General features: G+C 40.2%; 1 protein-coding gene across 2 annotated transcripts in view; it reads left to right on the top strand.

Annotated features, from left to right (window-relative positions):
* adamtsl7 (ADAMTS-like 7) overlaps positions 1 to 17,953 on the top strand; it is a 44,162-nt gene that overhangs the window by 20,034 nt on the left and 6,175 nt on the right. Inside the window, exons 1-3 of one of the 2 annotated variants that reach the window (XM_047822666.1) lie at positions 4,096 to 4,358; positions 15,432 to 15,636; positions 17,253 to 17,428. In XM_047822666.1, the coding sequence (XP_047678622.1) occupies positions 4,290 to 4,358; positions 15,432 to 15,636; positions 17,253 to 17,428 (450 nt within the window). In that variant the 5' untranslated portion in view covers positions 4,096 to 4,289. Of the gene's footprint in view, positions 1 to 4,095; positions 4,359 to 15,431; positions 15,637 to 17,252; positions 17,429 to 17,953 lie in introns of those variants that run through there. The other variant, XM_027161319.2, reaches the window with a different exon arrangement.

Raw genomic sequence — 17,953 nt, 5'->3', positions numbered from 1 at the left:
AGTGTGTGTGTGTGTGTGTGTGTGTGTGTGTGTGTGTGTGTGTGTGTGTGTGTGTGTGTGTGTGTGTGTGTGTGTGAGGTGTTTTATTTCTGTTGTGTTCAGTATAACAAAATTCCCCAGTTCATTGTGAGTGTTCCTTCAGAGACGATGTTCACCCTGATGACTTTAACATGGCCGTATACTTTATTGTCTGATAAACCACCACACAGACATATATAGTGTACACATTCATCTTTAATGTGGAAATAATCCCAAGATCCAGTTCTGATAAAACGCATCACTGAGTGGATGACACTCAGACAGGCTGCTCCTGTTCCCTCACTTACTCTCTGTCAGATGGAGTGGCTTTATATTTACATTGATTCCTTCGCCAGATGCTTTCATCCAAAGCGACTTACTGGGAAGGCAGAAATTTAATCCAAGCGTCAATCTGAGTTCAGGGTCCTGCTCAAGGGTATAACAAGTGGCTTGCTGGGAGCACCTTAATTCCTGAGCTTGATTACAATATGTTTTATTTTTATTCATTCATCAATTTAATTTCATTATTCCTTCATCTTAAAGAAAAACATTACCAAAGCTTAAATTTGCTAAATGGATGCAAAATCAAGTCACTGAGCAGATTTTTCAGAATTACTACATGTACTACAGAGTTGGGCCGAGACGTCACAACATTAATTTGCCCAAATCCCCTTTTCATTCACATGTGTTGTACATGAGTACCGCTATCATAAAAAGTTATTAAATTACTTATGTGTCTTCTCTGGTGGAAGTCTAATAGAAGAAACCTGTGCTTGTCATAATGGCTTGGACAATTTGTTTATGTCTCGCAATATGTGCTTTTGTTTATGTTTTGTGTCCTCACGTGTGTTTGTAACACCCGACCCTTATCCTGTTTCTGCCTCTGTACACCTACTCCTTATATTTCACTAATTACCTCCCCTATTTATACCTGCCGTCTCCGGTGTGTCCTCGTTGTTTGTCTCTCGGTTTTGTCTCCTGTTTTTGGTGATCGGTTTTATGTTTTCAGTTTTGTGTTGGTAATTTTGTGTTTCGGTCATCTAGTTGTTTCCCAGTCTTTCAATGTGTGTGTGGTTTTGTTATGCTTATTATGTTTGTTATTATGTTTTGAAAAAAAGACACAGAAAAATCAAAACTCCACATAATCCTAATGGGACTAACTAAAGTTTTGCAACTTAAAATCCTTTTTACTGCAAAATACATTTCACAGACTGCCTTCGTCCATCCATCCATCCATCTTCTACCGCTTATCCGGGGCCGGGTCGCAGGGGCAGCAGTCTAAGCAGAGATGCCCAGACTTCCCTCTACCCAGACACTTCCTCCAGCTCTTCCGGGGGAATACCGAGGCGTTCCCAGGCCAGCCGAGAGACATAGACTCCAGCGTGTCCTAGGTCTTCCCCGGGGCCTCCTCCCAGTTGGACATGCCCGGAACACCTCCCCAGGGAGGCGTCAAGGAGGCATCCGAAACAGATGCCCGAGCCACCTCAGCTGACTCCTCTCAATGTGGAGGAGCAGCGGCTCTACTCTGAGCTCCTCCCGATTGACCGAGCTCCTCACCCTATCTCTAAGGGAGCACCCAACCACCCTGCGGAGGAAACTCATTTCGGCCGCCTGTATCCGGGGTCTCGTCCTTTCCGTCATGACCCAAAGCTCATGACCATAGGTGAGGGTAGGAACGTAGATCGACCGGTAAATAGAGAGCTTCGCCTTGTGGCTCAGCTCTTTCTTCACCACAACAGATCGGTATATCGACCGCATCACTGCAGAAGATACACCAATCCGCCTGTCGATCTCCCGCTCCATCCTTCCCTCACTCGTAAACAAGACCCCAAGATACTTAAACTCCTCCACTTGAGGCAGGAGCTCTCCACCAACCTGAAGGGGGCAAGCCACCCTTTTCCGACTGAGAACCATGGCCTCGGACTTGGAGGTGCTGATTCTCATCCCCGCCGCTTCACACTCGGCTGCAAACCGTCCCAGTGCACGCTGAAGGTCCTGGTTTGAGGAAGCCAGCAGGACAACATCATCTGCAAAAAGCGGAGGCAAAAACTCAGGTCTGGGAGGAGTTCGGTGAGGCCATGGAGAAGGACTATCGGTTGGCCTCAAGAAATTCTGGCAAACCGTCCGGCGCCTCAGGAGGGGGAAGCAGTGCCCTGCTCACACTGTTTACAGTGGGAGTGGGAATCTGCTGACTTCGACTGGGGACATCCTCGGACGGTGGAAGGAATACTTCGAGGTTCTCCTCAACCCCACCGACATGTCTTCCACTAAGGAAGCAGGTCACTGAGGTAGTTGAGAAGCTCCTCAGTGGCAAGTCACCGGGGGTGGATGAGATCAGCCCTGAGTACCTCAAGTCTCTGGATGTTGTGGGGCTGTCTTGGTTGACACGCCTCTGCAACATCGCGTGGACATTGGGGACAGTGCCTCTGGACTGGCAGACTGGGGTGGTGGTCCCTCTGTTTAAGAAGGGGGACCGGAGGGTGTGTTCCAACTATAGGGGGATCACACTCCTCAGCCTCCCCGGAAAAGTCTATGCCAGGGTACTGGAGAGGAGAATCCGGCCGATAGTCGAACCTCGGATTCAGGAGGAACAATGCGGGTTTCGTCCCGGTCATGGAACACTGGACCATCACTATACCCTCGCCAGGTTGCTGGAGGGTTCATGGGAGTTTGCCCAACCAGTTCACATGTGTTTTGTGGATCTGGAGAAGGCTTTCGAACTGTGTCCTTCGTGGTGACCTGTGGGGGGTGCTCTGGGAGTATGGGGTCCGGGGCCCTCTGTTAAGGGCTGTCCGGTCCCTATATGACCGGAGCAGGAGTTTGGTTCGCATTGCCGGCAGTAAGTCAGACTTGTTCCCGGTGCATGTTGGACTCCGGCAGGGCTGCCCTTTGTCACCGGTCCTGTTCATTACTTATATGGACAGGATTTCTAGGTGCAGTATGGGGCCGGAGGAAGTCTGGTTTGGGGACCACAGAATTTCGTCTCTGTTTTTTTGCAGATGATGTTGTCCTGCTGGCTTCTTCAAACCAGGACCTTCAGCGCAGGCTGCCTTCATATAGATTTATTTTATTTTAAGAGTTTAATCCACCCTGGTAAAGGTGGTCAGCATGATGGTATTTCCTCTGTAACAAAATGTTAAACATTTACTGCCCCTCTGGTGCTGATATCCGGACCCCACTTTCAGAAACATTACAAGGTACAAATATATCAAATTATGCACTACCTTCACATTTTGGGGAAAAAAGCTCATCCCAGTGTCTGTATTTTTGTACCTCTTACCCCATGCAGTGCCCTTTCTGTGAACAGCTTATTTATAAAACATCTGAACATTTTATTATTAGTGATTAGTTTATTATTAGTTTTAGTTTTAATGCATTAATGAGAGCCTAATGGTCTTCCATTAAAAACCCTGAAAGCATGATCATCATGTCACAGTGCACATTCTTCCTGTTGATAGGAAAAAACGCTTACATTTTTCCTCACACTAATTGCAGCTGACATTTTGAGAGGCCACATGCTGTCTGTAACTCTTTTTAGTCTTTTATTCTCCTTCATTGTTTGTCACCTCTTCCTTTTAAAGTGTTTTGTGTTTAACACATTGAACAGTAATTGTCTTAATTTATAAAGTGCAAAGTAGCTTGCTGCTGAAAATTTCCCGAGCGATGCGTATGGAGTGGAGCAACATTTCTCTACCTCTCTCCAACCCTCTGTGAGCTTTTACACCATGTTCATCCTGTTCCTCTGTCCATCCATCCCTTTTTTCACTGAAGGAGACACATCCAAACTGTCCTGTGTATCTTTAAATCGGGATCTAATTCCTTTCTCATTTTCTTTCACAAATTTATTTATGTCTCTCTGTTTCCTCTTGATTTAATATTCTCTCACTCTCTCTCTCTCTCTCTCTCTCTCTCTCTCTCTCTCTCTCTCTCTCTCTCTCTCTCTCTCTTGCTCACTCACCGACTCTCTCTTGCTCTCCCTCTGCCTGTCTCCCTCTGTCTCTCTCTCTTTCTCCTGATCCCCTTCACCCCCCTGCTCCTCCAGCAGCAGCAGCACCTCCTCTTTCAGTTTTAGCAGCTCCTACTTTTACCATGCTGTGCACAACTGTATTTGATGTGTTGCAGCGTTTTCTGTTACTCACAGACACACAAGGTTTTGGATCTCATGTCAGTGTGTAAGCAAGCGATGTTCAGCATTTGGAGAAAGTGCAGCGGATGAGGACGCAGGCCTGTTGCAGATTTCTGTGGATATCTGTTTTACTAAAAGAGTCACTATGCTCTGGGCTTTAGCTCTCCTGCTGCTGCTCTGCCTTCACACACATGTACTGCCCTGGCCGGCTCAGGTACGTTCATTAACAGCGCTGATCACAAATACAGGACGCATCACGCAGATGTTTTGTATATTGAGTAATTTCTGTCTAAAGTATAGAAGTGTCTGAAAAACTTTTTTTTTTTTTTGCATTTTCACACCTCTAAATTTAATGTAGGTAGAAGAACTTGAATATAAATATATACTATAGATTTAATTTTTGACCTTGACCTAATTCATTTTATAATAATATTCAATAATTATATATATCAAATAATAAAGGTTAATATCGGATCAATTTAATCTATAATCTATGGATCAAAATGTTTTACAGCTCCTTTATTGTATCACGTTGCTGCATTATATTATATTTTATAAAGATTACTTTTTATCCTTTGCTTTTGCGTTTAATTGAAAACTTCAGTGGCATGACATCCGGGTCTATCTTCAGCCACAGCCTATGTGATAGATAGATAGATAGATAGATAGATAGATAGATAGATAGATAGATAGATAGATAGACAGACAGACAGACAGACAGACAGACAGACAGACAGACAGACAGACCCTCCAGTGTCACCCAAATGAGATTGGCGTTCACTTTTGAGTCTGGCTCCTCTCAAGGTTTCCTCCTCTTCCATCTAAGAGATTTTTTCCTCCCCACAGTCACCTCAGGCTTGTTCATTACAATTCAATACAAACGCATTTAAAAATAAATCTAATATTAATCTAGAATTTTTTGTATAATATTTCTTATGTTCTATAAAGCTGCTTTGGGACAATGTCCATTGTTAAATACGCTATACAAAATAAAATTTAATTGAACTGAATACATCTGCATACTTTCTATTGTGAAAACCATTTCAATCTGATTGTACACATTCTATTGTTTCTTGTCTTTGACTGAACTCGTGTCTGAGAAGTCAGAGATTGGAATTATGTTATAAAGTGTGAGAAACATACACACCTCCAAAAAGGCCGTTTTTCTTTTCCTGAGTCTCAAAAAGACCATTAAATACCAATAATCTTCAGTGGATTTTGGTGATACGAGTTATTTTAACATTCCTGCTGTATTGTGTTGTATTTCTCAAAACAGTGAAATCTATAGTCAGTGTTATAAATGTAATAAATCTGTATAACTCATCTGAAATGAAATATAATACACGAAACATACATCAATATACAAATTCAGGGGCTGCTTCCTATCAAGGTTTCTGCCTGGTGTTGTCTGAGGAAGTTTTCCTGGATTGTTTATTAGAAATCTACATCTACATTTGTATAAGTGATCCGAATTCAACCTTCCAAGGATAGTTGAGGGGGTGTTTTGGAAGGTGGAAATGTTAAGCTGTAGCTTACATATTATTAAATCTCCATGGTTACATTGACGTCGGTGTAGATTAAGGATTGTGGGGAAAGTTGCACATCATACATTAATACTGTTTAATCTATCGATTACAACCGATTTTTCCTCCTGGATTCTCCCTCATCATCATCTCTGTTAACTCTATTAATTCTCAAGCTAAGTTATGTGTCATGATGCGAGAATAAAAGCGGACCCAAACGCAGGATGGCAAAAATAACAGGGTTTAATAACGAAAAAACATGAAACATAACGCAGATTAGACCAAACAAAGACAACAGTTGATTCCGTGCTGCACAAGGCAACGTGGCACAGTTAAATACAAAAGACAATGAGACACGATTGGGAACAGGTGTGAAGACAGGGAGGGGCAGACGAAGGCGGGGCAGACACGTGACGAGGAACGTAAACAAAAGGCACATGGCCAACAGTCCCGACATTATGAGATGGAATCACTCGATGACATTTTGTTTGTATTCCTGTGAAACATTTTTCTTCCTGAATCTGAAAGATGTGGCCTGTTGCACAATGTCCTTTCAGCTCCCTCCTTCCCCAGACCTAGCCTTGTCTTTTTTCTGGTTTGTGGTGTCAGTCAGCATACAGTTTCCCGTTAGCTGGCTTCAGAAATGGTTTGACTCTCCACGTCATAACATTGTCACTACAGCCCACACACTGGATAATATACACAAAGCTGTGGAATACCACCGAAACGCCATCTCATGGTAGTGTGACGTGGGAACAGATCCTTCATCTGTCCAGTAATATATCATTAGCATCAACTTTACAGAGCAGCTCATATATTCTGCGAAACTTGCTACATAGAGATGACCTCAGTGCTCACAGCAGTTTGCTGTGTGGTTGGTGTTCTAGCTTATGGGAAACCTGACGCCCATAACACCAGTTGGATCAACACTGTTCTGACTTTTTTTAGCCAACATTACTAGCGCTGTGATGCTAACCTTGGTCTTGTGCCTCAGAATGGCGTACAAGGGATTGTAACAGCCTACAGAGTCCACCTCAGCCCATGTGTGTGTGGTGTGTATGTAGGTTATATATATCTGTGACCATCATTGGGAGAGACGAGACTTATTCACGTTAGTCATTATTCCCCAGAAGCCTAATTAATCAGCAGCAATTGACAAGCATCGACTCTGTGTGAAACGTCATGCTTTCACAGCTGAAGGATGATTTACTGCTTTACAGTAGTGACTTACTGTATGTTTCTATTGGCAGCCACGTTCTCGGCCTACTGTTCTGGTTCTAACTCCACTGTGTATTATTTCTTAAATTACACAAAGTAATGTAAGAGTAAGGATTGTATTTGGTGTGAACAGGGCTTCTGTGAGCAAAGAGCAGAGCCCCTGCTGTTCGTTTATTAAGCTGTATGTGTCTATAGTATGTAGATTATCAAAGATGCATCCAGGGAACCTCTGGGATCTTAATAGCAAAGCCAGTGCTGGAATCCAGCATCAAGTATCAAAGATATTATATTCATTATTGAGATCTTTTTAGGTGTGTAACACAACAACACTATCTGTATCTGTTTAGTTGAAACCACCGTTCCTTCAGAAACAGCAGAAACACTGGAGACAATAGAGCCAGTGGTAGAAATGTCAGCAGTGTCGGTAAGGTACTGTATGTGAATTCTGGCTCAGACTGCTCCTCAACCTCAACCTCAACCTCAGCTACATCACTCCAGGTCATAATGTACTCAGTTGTCTACAGGATTGTTTTTGTAACCCTGTTTTGTACTTACTTTTGTTTATAACAATTACTTATACTTGTGACTAGTAATCATTTAAGACACCATGACCCAAAGATGGTTGAAGGCTGTAAATGTATTAACTCATGTAAATGTTCTGTACATGATCTTAGTTTTTATATCAAGCTTTGTGTCTTATCCTGGATTAGATTAGTATTTGAAGTTCAGAAACAGAACAATCTTTTGCTTTGATAGATAAATAGCCGAAGCCACGTGTAGCAATAGACATAAACATTTTATTATACACACATACTGAGTATAGTTTGTGGGTCTGTGGAATGTGTTTTACAGTTTTAAAGAACACAAAAAAATTGAGATCCCTTGTAGAAGACGAAACCTGAAAGCTGCGTCTGGGGTGTTTTTCATTTTGCAGAAAGACATTACGACTCTCATTTGATGAGTGTACATGTACACTCAATTTACTATTGCAGAAATATATGAGTAACATATGATTCTATTCCCAGTTTCCTTAAACATCCTGCTTATTCAGTACCAATTAATTTTACCATAAATGATGCTGAATTGGCTAAATCTACAAATTAGTCTATTAGTCTATAAAACAAGTTTGAATCATTTTAAACAAAACATTCCTTCATGCGAAAACACTGACACTATCAACATATGTTAGCTGAGTAAAACTATATAACAAATGGATGCTGTTCTCATCTTAATAAAGAGAACTGTTGTTGGTTTCCACCTCCTCACGTGCAGGCCACATGATACACACACACTGTTCTTTTTGGGATTCACTGGTGGTGGATGTCATCATGTTGTGACCCTTTTAAGTACAGAAAGCCCGGAGAACATACAAAGTCTTTCTTATTGTCATTCTAGCAAATATGGAATGCTTCACCTTTTTGTGACTGTGAAATCAGATATTGTGTTTGGAAGAAAAGACTTCTGACATTTTTGGTTAATGTTGCATCCTGTTTTTGTCTTCACTGACAGATACCGCATACATATCCTTTTCTCATTAGCCAAATGTATTTCTTCTCACGTTCGTGAAACACAGACCTCCTGGAGGTCCAAAAACCTCCTGATGCGGTGGCTCCTGTTCACCTCTCTGCTCTGTATGGATTAAACCTGCAGCGTTGGCAGGAGATCATATGGGATGAAATGAGGTGGGATGGAATAGCTGAGGTTTAGAGCTCCAGTGTGGGCCAAACCGCACCGACTTCACATCTCCCGATGGAGTTTCCGACCCAGACTGGTCCGGAGCAATAACCGTACTATGTTTCTCAACAGAGTCAAGACGAGGGATGTGGAATAACAGGAAAAATCTGTAAGCATTGTGTTTGTTGTAGTGTGTGTAGTATTAAAGTTTACCTCTGTGAAAGTCTCATCTGACAGGCCATGTAAAGATGTTATCACATGCTAGGTTTGGCTTGTGCAAAGCGTACTTGGAGAAACTTCTGGAACCTGTTACTGGAATTCCTACACAGTAATACTGCATATGTTTGTGTTTCCATCTTTGAACACACCTGGCTCAACTGAGTTTGATGATGTCTTGAGTCTTGTGTCTTAGAAGCTGGAAAATATAGTACACTGTTAAGAAAAAGATGCAGTTAAGTAAGCCCTCTAATTTGGCAGTAGGAACTGAAAGGTTATGGCGCTTGGCTGCTGATACATATCCCAGAACCTCCAAGTTGCCACTGTTAAACCTTTAGCCTCTTTGTCTCAAAGCCTCAAATTTAGGTCACTTTAGATTAAATACAAATAAATTTTTGGATAATACTACAAGCCCCTCTCTTGAATGACTTTCACTAAGTAAAAGTTTTTATTCTGTATGAATCTGTGTTTAAACATAGCATAGTACAGTACATGCAGACTGCTTGATCTGAATCCCACCTCCTGCTGCATTATACTTGTCAGACGAGGCACGATCTTGCTGGCAGTTTGTTTTTTTTGTTTTTTAATCAGGAACAGTTATATGGAAATACTGACAAAACCTAGAATTAAGTGTAGCACAAAGCTGCTGTATACAGTAACTCTCCTGCTGACTGAACATCTCTGTCACCTCTCGGTTAGCTGCATTCTCTCGTAATAAAGCTAACCGAGAGGTGACTATGTGTACCAGTGTGATATATTCACCACTGATAATTGTGTCGGGTTCGGAAACACCTTTTCATGTTCAAGTGAAACTTGTGTTCATAGTTTTGAAGGGATATTTATTTATTTTGCTCAACATTATTGCATTATTGTGCTTAGTTAGCTAGCTAAATTAATAAATTTTTGTATTAATGCTCTAAACTATTTTAAAAAATGACCACGTTAATGTAATGCACTTTGCTGGCAAATAAATACCACAATATTTTATTAATACTCTAAGATAGCTAAAAATGTGTCGCATTAATTCTCTCAACTAGCTAAGAAATGACCACACTATTCTATAAATGCACTTCATTAGCTATTAATGCACATAACTAGCTAACTATAATACCAGGTTATAACATTATGTTAGCTGCCACATTTTACTCACTAGATCTCGATTTCTAGGTCTTTCTCACTAGCTAACTAAAATGCTGCATTATTGTATTAATGTTATTTACTAACTAAAAATTACTGCATTATTGTATTCATGCACTTAACTAGCTAAGAAATGACCACATTATGTATTAAGGTGCTTTACTAGCTGCTAAGAAATCACCACTTCATTGAATTCATGCATTCAACCAGCTAAAAAAATACCACTTTATTGTATTAATACACTTCACTAGCTGACTAAAGTTAATGCTCTTAACTAGCTAAAAAATGACCATGATATTCTTTAAATGTACTTCACTTGCTAACCAAATTACCACTTTACTGTATTAATGCACTTAACTAGCTAATCATAATACCAAGTTATAACACTATTATCTGCCAGATCTCTACACTAGACACTAGATCTCTATTTCTAGATCCTTCTCTAAATCAAACAAGCAAACAAAAATCATTGGTTCTTAGGCTGAACTGATTCTCGTTTTCAATTCACTTCCTGACTTATACCTTTTTAAAATCTTTCTGCTCATAATCTTGGCTAACAGACCTGATGGCTATGTTAGGGTCCTTCCTTGTTGGGAATACTAGGAGGGAAGTTGTTAAAGATCTGAGGAAAGGTAATGAGGTAAGAAAAATGTAAGTAGTGCTCAAGTCTTGACCCATCGCTCAGTTTGTTAGTCAGTAATTAAGGTCTGTGATCATGAGATAACAGGATTAATCAGACATGTCCCTATAGAGTGAATAAAAAGTTGTGTTACAGTGTCGTAGTAGTACAGTAGTAGGATCTTAGCTAATGTCTTGTGCTCTTGTGCTGTAACAGGACGGACACAGTTGGCCATCTGCGACTGCAGCTTCTCTCTATGCACAGCTTATTACAGATGGAAGGAAACTGCAAAGTCAGCTGTTCTTTGATCAGTTAAATGCTTGTAATGAAACAAATATGGGATTGCACTCTCTTTTCTCTTTTATTCCATCTCCAGTTGGGAGAATATCACAGGGTTATATCATTACCATCTTATATCATGCTTTCTTGTTATAGGTTCAGCTCGGTAATAAATGGTTGGCTGGAATTATTTCAGTTCGCGTTCAGGTAATGTTGTTGGAATATTATATATTATATATAAACAAGAACAAATGCACAGTTTACACTGGACTTATACTGTACTGTACATTACAGCAGAATACATTTTTTCACATATCCCAACTTTGAAGGTTTGGGTCAGAGTACAGGGGCAACTATGATACAGTACCCTGAAGCAGGGTGGGTTAAGGGCCTTGCTCAAGGGCCCTACAATGGCAGCGTGGCAGTGTTGGGGTTTAAACTCTGACCTTCCTATCAACAACCCAGCACCTTAACCACTTAATCACCAGAGCCATTACTGCCCACTTTAAGATATATTTATGCCAACATTTACACATGAAATCTCAATCAAATGAGAGTTGTGTAGTTTTTCACATAAATAAAAAAAAACCTACAAAAATCTCAATCAAATGAGCATTGTGTAGGTTTTATTTTTTTATATACTTGAAAAACACTTCATGATTTTATCATTTGGTTAAAAAATAACTTAATGAATGGACATAAATAAACCGCATTTGCAGCCCAATGAATGAGTCAAGGCAGCAGTTTTCTTCCAGCATCTGAGTTAATTTGACAGTAGATTTCTATATAGTTTTCTGTAGATTTACTCGGATGCCTGTAATCTAAACTGTACATGATTTTTCAGTCAGAGCAGATCGTCCACTGTGGCCAATAACACATTTATCTAAAAGCTTTAGCTGAAGGAAGCTCATAAGACCAGAGGCTAGCTTCTGGGCTACGGACATGAGCTCTGATTGGGGATGACTGGCTTGTTTGAAAAAATTGATGGCAAAAAAAAACCTTTAAAAACAACTGGAATCTGAAATGAACATATTTATTGTGATTGTGTCAAGTGAAAAGTGCAAGCACTATGATACAAAGCTTATGTCTTATTTATGGACATGAATAAATAATGAGGCATTCAGATACTAACTAATGGTAGTAGGAATTTTATTTAAGCTGTTTAGATGATGTTTTGTAATATGTTTTTCTTTTTTTTAACTAAAAACCATGGGGATGTTAACTTTTGCTATATCTGTGATCGATCCAGAGAGATTTTTCCCATAAATGGCTAGAAATAAGATATTACTCCTTGGGATTTTTCTTCTAGCTCATTAAAACTGAAGTATTTTTGATTTGTAGACAACTTGACCAGCCGGTTCAGATGTTCCTCATGAGATCTTATAAGTAGAAAACAAAAACCTACATTAGATGTTTGGCGGTTTGGCGTTCTTCGTTTGAGGCTTGGCCACAAACTGACTATATATAACTGACTGCCAGTATAAGTCTGCAGTCTCTGTCATTCTCATCAGGAAGTATCTCCGATCACCGACCTTTTCTCGCTCAATCATCTGAACCATGAACTCGTCTGACCCAGACACAACAATGAGCTTGTATGCCTGTGCAGCTACGTCGATCCGATTAAACATTTTTGCACAACATTGCTTATTGCTAAATGAGCTGTAAAGTGTGCCACATCTGATAATTTCATTTTAATCTTGCAGAGTAGCTGATGCTGAAAGGTTCAGTATGTGGACTTTTTTTTTTGCTGCAGACTTCTGAAAGGCAAGGAATTTAATTAAAGCAGTGCAGAACATTTCAGAGCATTTTCACTCACACGTATGTTTTTTTATGAATCCTTCTAGGGAGGAGCTTGTATAAAAACAGACTAATCAATTATTCATGGTTGGATTTTAAAGTTTTGCTGATCGATCCAACAAGAATGCGTTTTTCAGTTCATTAAAATTTTAATAGATTTTATTCATAACTTATAGAATGAATAAGAAAAAGGATGAATGAGCATAAATAAAGTAACAAGATGCACGAATCGAGATAGTCGTTTTTCTTGTTTAAATCTGAGTTTTACAGTGAACGCACAGACACCACTGCTATTTATTCCAGCACTAATGGTGCAGAATTCACGAGGGGAGTCAGGCTGCCCACGACCAGCGACCAGCCTAACCGTCTCCAGCTGAAAGTGGATCTCAAGGAAGGTTTAAATCATTACTTTGGTTCATCTGTAGTTCTTCTGGAGCCTGACGGTGGACCACCACCCACTGAGAGCAGATCGTAGAGAGAGAAATGGGCCCTTGGGAACCTCAGCAAAAGGAGAAACTATTAGATCCGTTCTCGGCTTTATGCCTTTGAGGGTTGTTTTGTATTATGAGACGTCTCAATTTTGTTGGTGGATTTAATATAGATGCTGAAAAAGTCTTTCTAAAAGCTTATTTATTTTTTTATATCGTCAGTAGTTTCGACTACAAATGACCTGCAAATCACAGGTTAATATTAATGTATTTGTTTAGAAAACATCTGTATTTCTACATCAATAGCTTTTCACAGTTTCTTGCTCTCACTTCAAATGCTTTACATAAACTGATTTTAAATCCCCATAATTGTTGATATCATCAAGTGAGACAAGGTTCATTTATTGTTGTCATGCAATGATTAAATATATTTTGCATTCTATTTCACATTTATGGAAGGATTCTCCAGAGTCAGAGCTTAAAAACATAGTCAGAGATCAATTTTAAATCATCTCCTTCATTATTTTTTGCTCTCTAAACTCTTTTCTTTTAAGATTGGAAATCCAGGTCCATGTGTGTTTTAGCCCTCCATGCATGGGGTTGTGTGTTTAAACCCCCATTTAAAGGATTTTAAGGCCTAATAATTAAAAAACATGTAGTCAGTTGTAGTATGATGTAACACAAGAGCATGCTGAATATGATATAGCAGGTTGGGTTTGATGTTTGGAATGAAGTGAAAGTGGTACATCAGAGGAAAGCGTTCTCGACTAGTGGATAGGAGGTTAGCTCTCTAACATCCTTAACCCTCGGGTGTTCAGCTTTGAGCTTTAAAGTCATTCTGGATTCTGGATCATTTCTGATAAATCCATTTACTAGTGTGTGTTTGTGTGTGTCTCTGTGTGTGTGTCTGTGTGTGTGTGTGTGTGTGTGTGTGTGTGTGTGTGTGTGTGTGAGAGAGAGAGAGAGAGAGAGAGAGAGAGAGAGAGAGAGAGAGAGAGAGAGAGAGAGATGGAGAGAGGCATAGAGAGAGAGGGAGAAAGAGAGAGATGGAAGAAGACATAGAGAGCTAGAGAAAGAGAGTTGATGTGTATGTATGCATCTGTGTTCTTATTCCTGCTGTTGGAGGGGAGGGGGGTGGTGTTGGTGGGATGTGCTAGCCTAGTGATTAAGGTGTTCAACTAATAAAAAGGTCATGACTTGAATCCCAGGTCCACCAAGATGCTGCTGCTGGGCCCCTGATGCTGCTGAAAGGCCCTTAACCTTCAATTGCTCGGTTGTATAAAAAAATAAGTCGCTCCGGATGAGGGCGTCTGCTAAATGCCGTACAGTATATGAAATGAAATGAAGGTGACCCAGCATCTGAGGTTTAAAGGTGACCCAGCGTCTCCTCGGACTGTCAGTCTTTTGTTGTTTTCCTGCTTCATTTCATTATTGGTTGCTTTGCTTTACTAAAACTACTACCACTAAATGAAAATTTTATTCAGAGTTCATCCTCTTACCATCCAAACACTCTCTCTCTCTCTCTCTCTCTCTCTCTCTCTCTCTCTCTCTCTCTCTCTCTCTCTCTCTCTCTCTCTCTCTCTCTCTCTGTCTCTCTCTCTCTCTCTCTCTCTCTCTCTCTCTATTTTTTTTATTTATTTTTTTTCTCTTGAATAAGTAACAAGACAGTGACTGAGATGTGGTAGCTCAGTGGTTAAGGTGTTGGATTGCTGGTCGGAAGGCCACAGGTTCAAGTACCAGGTCCACCAATCTGCCCCTGCTGGGCCCCTGTGCAAGACCCTTAACTCTCAATTGCTCGGCTGTATAAATTGAAATAAAAACATAAGTCACTCTGGATAAGGGTGTCTGCTAAATGCCGTAAATGTATATAAACAGCATAATATTACACTTTTAATGGTCTCAGTATCACATCTTTAGTACAAAATAAAGAAGACTTAAACCAAAGCACTCCTGAGACCTCTCCTGTTCTACCATTTAATTTCGCTGCAGTGAACTGTTTCTCTAGAAGCTGGTAAGACATACAATACTGAAATCGTCTCTGCTAGAGGAAGAGGTCTCTTGGTGCTATTTTGATCTATTTCTGTGAAAATATCGAGTTCTCCTATCAAGTGCTTTTGTGTGGAATCATTTACTTAAAAGTAAAGTCAAATAAAAGCTTTGGGTATGTGATGTATTTTTTCTATATCTGTAAAGTGATATTTAAAGACAAAATATTAGCATTTGAAAAGAAAGTCATATCATGTCATCTCTGTTAATAACTAAAGTAACTGGGATTCATTTCAACATCTTTCCCCCACATCCATGGCGGCTATACGACTCATCATGTGCTGAGAAAATCAGTGGCAGATGCTGCATATGAAACGCTCTTTCTGTCTTTTTTCTTGCTTGTGTGACAGAGTCCAGGATGTGATGAGCTTTTGGGTTCAGGGAAAGTGCTGGATAAGTGTGGCGTGTGTGGTGGGGACAACACCGCGTGTCGGCTAGTTTCTGGACTGTTCCAGCACAGCCTGTCTAAAGTGGGCTACCACAAGATCGTGGAAATCCCACAGGGAGCCACCAGAATCAATATAACTGAGATGGTCAAGAGCCAAAACTACCTTGGTGAGTGGCATTACACACACACACACACACACACACACACACACACACACACACACACACACACACACACACACACACACACACACACACACACAGACAGAACTTCTTATCTAAATATAAAATCTCGATACAAACCGCTGCAATAATGATCACAGTAATGAAAAATATAATTAAATAAATCTCTACATCAGTAGTTTTAGTCAGTAGTTTCGTATTATGTTAATATATAGTTAATGTAATAACAATATTATTAAAATTCATGCATATTACAATACTTGTCTGTATTTTTGAAATATCTAGAGAACTGCCAAAAGATTAAGCAGCATGTCTACTATTAAGCATTAAGTATTAAGCTTATAAAAGCTTGTTAGTATTAACTGCATCTCTATAAATATTACTGTGAATCCTGGGTGCACTTGTCAGAAGTGTTTGATTCAATTAAAATTGTGAAAATGTGAAAGATGTTCTCAAAAATCGAATGCAGAATCTTTCATTCTCTCTGAAAGTCTGCTGTGTAAACTCACAGAAAATCTGTTTCTGAGATTATAATGGCAGAATCTGTGTGTGTGTGTGTGTGTGTGTGTGTGTGTGTGTGTGTGTGTGTGTGTGTGTGTGTGTGTGTGTGTGTGTGTGTGTGTGTGTGAGAGAGAGAGAGAGAGAGAGAGAGAGAGAGAGAGAGAGAGAGAGAGAGAGAGAGAGAGAGAGGACCAGAGTCTCCTGCTATATGAGGAGTGACTGGAGGAATGTCAGTGCTTTATTGTTGGAGACATTGCTTTAATGAGAGCCACGTCGAGCCCCAGCAGTGTGTCTGGCTCGCTGCAGACAGGACCGTATGTTCGTTCTCCTTCCTCTTCTGCCTTGGGGTCATGGACATAAACATGCTTTCATTAGTGTCCCCACATAACACACCCTCACACACACACACACACACACACACAAACACACACAAACACACACACACAAACACACACACACAAGAACCCCCTCACACCCCTCTCCTACTTGAGTTCAGCACCACTTCAATTAAACAGAAGAATTTTCCTCTAAACTCGGCCACTGTTAACATGACGGTGTCAAAGCCGCAGATGCTGCTGTGATGGAGTCTCAGTCAGCGCAGACGATTACGGAGCTTTTCCGGAGTTCACATTTCAAATCCGATTATTATGTAAGACAGAAAAATAAAGTCTGCAGGATCAAGGGTTTTGCTGAAAAGTGATGTTTAACGGAGGTTGGAAAATTTAGAAGAATTTTCCCTGGAAAGCTTCCCTGCTCTTAATGCCTTCTGCTGACTGAATTAATTTGTAAATTATGTCTCTGGTGATTTTGCTACGTTATAAAGTTATATGGTCAATACTAGATAACTGGAAACAGAAATACTCCCTGTGTGTCAGAAGAAATTGCCAAAAAGATCACTGATACCCCATTGCATGGCTTTGGATTCAGATCATAAGCATATGTTCTAGATGATGATGAAACCGCTAAATAATGTAGCGGCAGCAAATTATTTAAAATCATCATAATTAGTTGTGATGAAATAAACCAGATGTTTGTACATCCACTCCAACAGCTTACCGTGAGCTTCCAGTTTTAGCATGTCTTTTTTTTTTGCCTGGCAGCTTTGCGGAGTCGCTCTGGACGTTCCATCATTAATGGAAACTGGGCCATCGACCGACCTGGAAAGTACGAAGGAGGAGGGACGATGTTCACTTACAGACGGCCCAATGAGATCAGCAGCACTGCCGGAGAGTCCTTTTTAGCAGAAGGGCCAACCAGTGAGATCCTGGACGTCTATGTGAGTGAAATTTCACATCAAAACCAAATCTTTAAGCTTACATTTTGTCTATTCTTTACGAAACTTTATTAAATCGATTTGTGTGGACAAACCTGCCAGGCTGACGAATATAAATTTGATGCAGTCAATGTGATCGTATAGTATAGATATACTATACTATAATATGCTGAAAATATACTAGACTTAGATTGTAGATGTAACACTATTTTCCTATTCACTATTTTTCATCCTTTCTTTCGTTACATCATATTCCAGTTGAAACTTAATCAGCTTCAGTCCATATTTTCTATACCTGATTTTGCTGTTGTTAAAATCCAAGTGAAGAAGCCTTTATTACTTTCCTCCCTCCTTAGGAAGCTGGGGTCAGACATGATACAAGCAGATAGTGTTAAGAGACTTGATTAAAAGCCGAGCAGTGGCAGATTTGACATATTTGGGCTGAAACTCTGATAATAAAAATATCCTGATATCCTGATCATAATCATATCCTGATAGAATACAGTCCAATATACAATAGAATACAAT

This window comes from Tachysurus fulvidraco, chromosome 13, assembly GCF_022655615.1.
Source record: "Tachysurus fulvidraco isolate hzauxx_2018 chromosome 13, HZAU_PFXX_2.0, whole genome shotgun sequence".
Lineage (NCBI taxonomy): Eukaryota > Metazoa > Chordata > Actinopteri > Siluriformes > Bagridae > Tachysurus > Tachysurus fulvidraco.
Note: the sequence above shows the minus strand (reverse complement) of the source record. Positions and strands in the feature narration are given on the sequence as shown.